At 42.8% G+C, this 7683-nt stretch overlaps 1 protein-coding gene across 3 annotated transcripts in view; it reads left to right on the forward strand.

The window, feature by feature from the left end:
• Positions 1–3023, forward strand: part of PALM (paralemmin) — a 118151-nt gene extending 115128 nt beyond the window's left edge. For all 3 annotated transcript variants that reach the window (XM_077475633.1, XM_077475634.1, XM_077475637.1), the window contains one exon: positions 367–3023. In XM_077475633.1, coding sequence (XP_077331759.1) covers positions 367–884 — 518 coding nt within the window. In that variant the 3' untranslated portion in view covers positions 885–3023. The remainder of the gene's footprint in view (positions 1–366) is intronic.
• Positions 3024–7683: the final 4660 nt, after the last annotated feature.

Raw genomic sequence — 7683 nt, forward strand, 5'->3', positions numbered from 1 at the left:
ATACTGCTGCTCTTGTTTTATGAGAACGTTCAAAGAGTATTGATGCTCCACCTGCCAGCTGCTGTGTCACTAGTGAACCTCTTTAGAGATGCAGGAGCACATTAGTGACATAGCAGTTGGAGCAAAGAAACACACCCAAAATGTTGGCCGCTGCAGATTCCAGTGGTGGGTATATACATGTAATTTTACTAGCTGTTTTTTCACCTTTTTTTTTATTTTTAAAAAATTTTTTTTAGCAGTGTTCAAGTTTACTGCATTTGCTAAATGTATTTGTTTTATTTTCAAACATTTGCATGTATACCATATAGTTTATTTTGTTTACTTGTTCTTTTTGCATTTTTCTCACAATTTTTTATTTCCTTTCAGTTGTTCATGCAGTAAGATCTGAGGTGGCAATTCCTAATGATACGGTCCACCCGCTGAGTTCCACAGAGGTGGAAGAGCTGATCACAAAGGCAGAGGAAGCAACACTCAGTGAGATTTCCTTAACCTCAGATGAGAAGACCCAGATCAAAAAAGCATCTCCCCGCAAGGAGATTCCTGGGGTACAAGCTCGACCCCCTCAGAACTCACCAGGCCCAGAACAACCAGTAACCATGATTTTCATGGGCTATCAGAATGTGGAGGATGAGAATGAGACAAAGAAAGTTTTGGGCGTGGAAGAGGCTATCACTGCAGAACTAGTCATTATTGGTGATGGGGATGCCCAGCCAGCTGTTGATGGAGACCTACAAGAAAAGGTTCAACATCCTCCCAATGGTGCCCCTGCAGATACTCCCAACAAGAGTGAGAAGCCAGAGACCAATGACACAGCAGCACCCACGAGTGGAGAGCAGGACCTAAGCATGAAGAAACAAAGGTGCAAGTGTTGTAGCGTGATGTAAGCAGAATGTAGGGGAGGGTTGTGCCTTTCCTCCTCTACTTCACATACCCCTTAAAGCCTAAGATGGGAGCTCCTATGTCACCATGGGGAACTTCTACCCCTTAGCCTTTTTCTCAGTTCCATAATGGGTTCCCTCTGTTTGCTGCAGCCTTTGAGGGAGCCCTCTTCACAATTTCAAGACTCAGAATGTGGTATCCAGTCTGCCATAAACATTGCTTCCTCTTAAACCTGGAAGGACTGTACACTATAATCCAATAATTTGAATGACTCAGGCCACACTGAGTTTCCAAGTTAAAGCTTTTCAGACTGTGAAGGAGGCTTTTTCCATGTCACTCCCAGGTGTATGAGAGGGGTGCTTGTTTTTCTTCTCAGCGCTATACATGCTGTAATGGCAGAAACAGTTCAACATTTTCTCTTGTTGCCATCAACTGTAGTCATCTATGAAGAATCTGCAGCTCTCTCTTTATATTAAGAAAGCTACTGCCAATTTGTACAAAGAAGACATTCAGCATACACTTCCAAATGCCTCCAACTTGCTCTTCTCCCAGTGCTAAGCCTTATTATTGCTCAAGCCCGATTTTCAAGAGAGATTACAAAAGCTTACATTAACTGAATGTGATGTGGATAACACAGAATTACTGAAATGAAAATCTGTCTGGAATATTTTCCCTCTGGATATGAGAAGACGAGCGGGAACTAGATAATTAGGTGAAGATGGCTCATACTTGTACAATAAACTACAAGTAATTAAGAGTTATACTGTGCTAGGATTTTATGGTCATTTTAATTCTTAGACATCAACAGAAAAAGTGTTAAGGTTTGGCCCTATTTAGCCCAGCTGTAAGAAGCGTATGCGATATAGGAGAGCATAGTCATTGTTGGATAAACGTGCTACCTGTATAGTTGCAAAGGGCCCATCAAAATTTTGATTATCACCTCTTTTGAACATTTGTGTAAAATGTATTTTAATATATATATATATATATATATATATATATATATATATATATATATATATATATATATATATTAATTAGGCCTCTCTCTGTAGGTGTATTTCAAGTAAATTGTTATGATCATAAAAGAGTGTTTTTCCACCTCAATCCTCTCTGCTTGAAAAGAGCCAACTCAACACCCATAGTCTTCTTAAACTCCTAAACTGGAACAGAGAATATAAGGAGATCATGAGAAGAGAGAGAACAGGTGTACCTCAGGCATGAGCAACTCAGTTCTTAGTAACAGATGTAAACTGTAATAAGGATATGTAGGCCAGGAAGTTGTTCTGTACACTAGTCCACCTTTTGGCAATTTTAGTGGATACAAAGAAAGTAAGCAAGACTTTCTTTGGTGGTGGTAGGCACTATACTAAAATTGTAGACAGGGTGCCATATAACCAAAAGCAGACCCTGTGTAAGATTATGCCTTTGTACAATATAATTATCATTACAAATTCCGCAACTAAAGGTGCAGAATATTAAACCTTCCATCTATGTTTCTTGTATTTATTGGCATGTAAGAATGCATAGTAATCATCGGTGAACTGGAACATGGCAAACTTATTTCCGTTCCCATTAACAAATAGTGGTAATTAAATTATTGGTCCATTAGAATCTCCTGTTAGCAGTCGCCAAGAGAGGTTTTAATGCTCCAGTAAGTAAAAAAATACATTACAGCTATAGTCATTTGAACTCAGTTCCGCCCTATAAAAAGAGTGAAAGAAGTGCTGAAGATGTGATATGTAGGTATTATTTTCCTTTATGTCCAGTTGTTTGAAGCCGTAAGCTCTAGTGGCTGTATAGGATTGTGTATTCTGCAAGACCTTTGTATGATGTGCATGGAGAGTTGCTGCAGGTCTTACTGAATTCCCTCTGATTTTCACCGTCCACCCCTTTGCCTATGATCCTTGTATGTTAATTGTGAACCCTCTGTGCCCAGCTGAGTTTATGTGTCCCAGTTGTAGCACATGAAGCTGGGTATTCATGAGGTCATAGGTCCCAAGCTGGACTTTCATAATGGTGCCTCTGTCTTTTGCTCTACCTGCCCAATACTGAACCTCACCTTCCCTCTTTTGCCCAGATTTCAAAAGAATTCACTGTAAAATATGTCAGTAAGTAAATAAAATGTGTCATTAACTACACAATTGCAATAGACTTTTATGTGTGCGTGGTTGTTACAGATGTTCAAGTACCATTATGTTGCCAGACTAACTAAAAACATACATTGACAAAATTAAGTTAAAATGGAAAACATGACAACTAGCAGATTAACACAGAAAAATTACAAGACAAATTGCATATGCAGTATTTTTTCATGCTAACAGAACTATAATTTTAACATGTTAGGCAGGCCATACATTATGCAGTTTCTTTTCTTCAGCCACAGGTTGAAGGAAAGAAAATTGCTTGATTCCCCCATCAACACTGACTGTTGCTCCCACAGTACTATTGTGGTCTGCCGGTGGGCAGCACGGGAAGTCTTCCCCACTGACAGAATACAATGACCAGACATAAAAAAAAAAAATAGGCTGGTTGTACTGAAGTCAATCAACTTCAGTACAACGAGCCTGCCCATAGATGGATCAAAATTCAGCCAGTTCAGCAGGAACCAGCCAAATTTCGATCTGTCATTGGATGGCTTTTTTAGTACAATCTGACCTGTTTGGTATCACTTACTTTTGTGGGCTGTAGGGCTACAAAGCTAAAAAGCTCATGAGCTCTATAAATCTATGCAAACTTTGTGCCATACTTTGTAATATGGGTTAAAGTACAATGTATTCAGGGCCAATTCACACCCGTGCGGGAAAGGGCATTCCGTGCTGGTTTCCCACAATGCACATGAACGCTCCGCCCTTGCGAGACACACTCAAGGTACCAGTTAATTGTTAACGGCACCCCAAACGCATCTCGCAAACACAGTGGGTTTGTAGCCACCAAATCGCATGGTACTACAGAAGCATGCGGTTTGGTATGTCACAATCTGAAAAAGTAGTCCTTGCACTACGTTACTGTGCTGCAGTACATTTGGCAGCCCATTGAAATGAATTGGCTATGAAAACAGCAAAGTGTACATTTCAGTGTGAGCTGGCTGTCACACTAGGTCCTAGCACAAGCTTTGCTCATTGGTGTTAGGTCTTTCAGGTCCTATAAAAACAAATTTCATAAAGTAACGCATTGAAAGTTGAAATTATTATTCATTAGTATCATATAGTCCCAGATATCATTTTTCTTTTTTTGCAAATGTGAATACAGATTATTTTATGGATTTAACCATAAATAATTAACCCGGCAAGAAAATATAGGAGAGAATATGGCTTTCAGCATGAAAAATAGCAGTTTGTATATATTTCTTATAAACAGAGTAATTATGTAGATAAATAAGGGTCTGGAAGTAATGTAGATAGATAAGGATATTAATACTAGTTTTGTAATGAATTAGGGAGCCCAAAACTTCCTATACCTTAACCAATGTGGCTAAATGATATGGTGATTTTGTAGTTTTTACACCATAGTTCTCTACTATTTTTCTGTTAAAAGCAGAACTCTCAATCAACATTAAGGGGGTTATTTACGAAAGGCAAATCCAATTTGCACTGTAAGTGCACTTGGAAGTGCAGTCACTATGAATCTAAGGGGTAGATCGGAAATGAGGGGAAACTCTGCTGATTTTATCATCCAATCATGTACAAGCTAAAATGCTGTTTTTTATTTTCCTTGCATATGCCCCTTGGATCTACAGCGACTTTACTTCCAAGTGCACTTGCAGTGCAAAGTGGATTTTCCTTTAGTAAATAATCCCCTCAGTATTTTTCATCCTGCTGCTAGCATTAGTAAATAGATGGGAAGGTATATGATATTTTCTTGTTTTAAACTTCTTTCTTTTCCATTTCTTCAGTTGCTTCCTGGTTTCTGGCCCAGGCCAAAATAATGTCATATATCTCAAAAATCTATAGGAGGAGTGGAGCACGCCCTCATGACTGCATGCCTGAAGTAAGGGCAGAAGGAATTCAGGAAGTAAGCAGTGTTTTTAGTTTATGGTGCTCAGATACAGTTTAGTTCCACTTTAAGGCAGGATAATCTATCTCTTTGTATCATTCATTTAAAGATGGGATCTTAGTACATTTTCAGTTGTTGAATTTATAAGTTATGTAGCTTTTATAGGTCAAGTTTTCAATGAGGCTATATAATTTAAATAAATTAATTCTGGATGCAGTCATATAGAAAATTTGTTTATTGTATTTGATGCAAATGTATTTTTGTTTCCAAAAACCTGTGTAGTTTACGGCAGCTAAACATTATGAGCAGGGGTGTAACAAGAAATCACAGGGCCACATAGCAAAAATGTAATGCTACCCCCCAAAAAAAGGTGATGAAGCACTGAAGAGGATATGGTCATAATGCTGAGGTAAATAAGTGTGGAGGGGGAGGGGAAGTCTCTTTTAGCCAGGAGACAAATATGTGAAAAGCGTGGCGTGCATTTGTATTCAGCCCCCCTGAGTCAATACTTTGTAGAACCACCTTTCACTGCAATTACAGCTGCAAGTCTTTTTGGGGATGTCTCTACCAGCTTTGCACATCTAGTGAGTGACATTTTTGCCCATTCTTCTTTGCTAAATAGCTTAAGCTCTGTCAGAAAGGATGGGGAGCGTCTGTGAATAGCAATTCAAATCTTGCCACAGATTCTCAATTGGATTTAGGTCTTAACTTTGACTGGGCCATTCTAATACATGAATATGTTTGATCTAAACCATTGCATTGTAACTCTGGCTGCATGTTTAGCATTGTTGTCCTGCTGGAAGGTGAACCCCTGCTCCAGTCTCTTGTCTTTTGCAGACTCTAACAGGTTTTCTTGCCCTGTGTTTGGCTCCATCCATCTTCCTATCAACTCTGACCAGTTTCCCTGTCCCTGCTTAAGAAAAGCATCCCACAACATGATGCTGCCACCACCATGTTTCACGGTGGGGTTGCTGTGTCTAGAGTGCTGTGCAGTTAGATTTCAGCCACACATAGCATTTTGCTTTTAGGCCAGAAAGTTCAATTTTGGTCTCCTCTGAGCAGAGCACCTTCTTCCACATGTTTGCTGTGCCCCCCACATGGCTTCTCGCAAACAGCAAACAAGACTCCCTGTGGCTTTCTTTCAACAATGGCTTTCTTCTTGCCATTCTTCCACAAAGACCAGTTCTGTGGAGTACATGACTAATAGTTGTCCTGTGGACAGATTTTCCCACCGGAGCTGTGGATCTCTGCAGCTCCTCCAGAGTTACCATGGGCCTCTTGGCTGCTTTTCTGATTAATGTTCTCCTTGCCCCTCCTGTAAGTTTAGGTGGATGGCCATGTCTTGGTAGGTTTGCAGTTGTTCCATACTCTCCATTTTCGGATGATGGATTGAACAGTGGTCCGTGAGATGTTTAAAGCTTGGGATATTTTGTTGTTTTCACAGAACAGCTGCATTTATACTGAGATTAAATTACAGATTCAGTTACACACAGTTGGACTCTATTTACTAATTTGGTGACTTCTGAAGGCAGTTGGTTCTACTTGGTTTTGGTTATGCCGCGTACACACGATCAAACAATCCGGTGGAAAAGTCCGGCAAACTCAAGTCCGCCAAACAATCCCCGCGTGTGTAGCCTCCGGCATACTTTTTTGACCCGAAAGTACGGCGGACTTAGAATGCCGTGTTGCACACCAATATTCCCGCCGGACTCGCATTTCGGCGGACAATCCGGCCGTGTGTATGCCAGTCCGCCGTACTTTTGAAATGAGCGGACTTTTCATGCCCGGAGAAAAGTCCGCTCATTTCGAGCGGGTCTCCAGGTAGGCGGGGCCCGCGAAGGAGACGTCGCTGGCCCCGCCGCCTGGTATGGACTTAAAGGGGAACCCCAACGCCAAAAAAAATCGGCGTGGGGGTCCCCCCAAGTCCGCAACAGACCCTTGTCCGAGCACGCTACCCGGCCGGCCAGGAAAGGGGGGGCGAGCGAGCGCCCCCTCTCCTGAGCCGTACCAGGCCGCGTGCCCTCAACATGGGGGGTGCCTTGGGGAGGTGCCCCCCACCCCAAAGCACCTTGTCCCCATGTTGATGAGGACAAGGGCCTCTTCCCGACAACCCTGGCCGTTGGTTGTCAGGGTCTGCGGGCGGGGGGCTTATCGGAATCCGGGAGCCCCCTTTAATAAGGGGGCCCCCGGATACCGGCCCCCCACCCTATGTGAATGAGTATGGGGTACAATGTACCCCTACCCATTCACCTGTAAAATAAAAGTACAAAAAAAACACAACACACAAGATAAAATACTTTATTGCACAGCTCCGGGGGTCTTCCGTCTTCGGGAGTCTTCTCGCCGGACTCCTCCGCTATCTTCTTGTAGCTCTTTTGCTAGCGGAGGAGTCCGGCTTTCTTCCTCGCCGCCGGCCTCTTCTTCCGGCTTCGGGGGTCTTGTCCCCCTCTTCAGTTCTTCTGCCGGGCCACCGCGCCTTCTTATAGCTCTTTTACAGGCGGTCGCCTGGTCTTCTGTCGCCGCCGCCGCCTTCCGTTCTTCTTCTTCTCCAGGAGATGTTGACTCGACGATCTCTCCGGCCGCAATGCCAGGGACGCGCTGCGCTGCCATTTATATAGGGACAAGGGGCGGTGTCACATGGCTTTATGTCACATGGGTTGGTCACATGGGTTGATGTCACATGGGGACTGTGACATCGTAAGGGGGCGGGGTCACCATGTGACACCAACCCATGTGACATAAAGCCGTGTGACACCGCCCCTTGTCCCTATATAAATGGCAGCGCAGCGCGTCCCTGGCATTGCGGCC

Source organism: Lithobates pipiens, unplaced genomic scaffold (genome assembly GCF_037356315.1).
Source record: "Lithobates pipiens isolate NorthernLeopardFrog02 unplaced genomic scaffold, aLitPip1_a1.2 Scaffold_13, whole genome shotgun sequence".
NCBI lineage: Eukaryota > Metazoa > Chordata > Amphibia > Anura > Ranidae > Lithobates > Lithobates pipiens.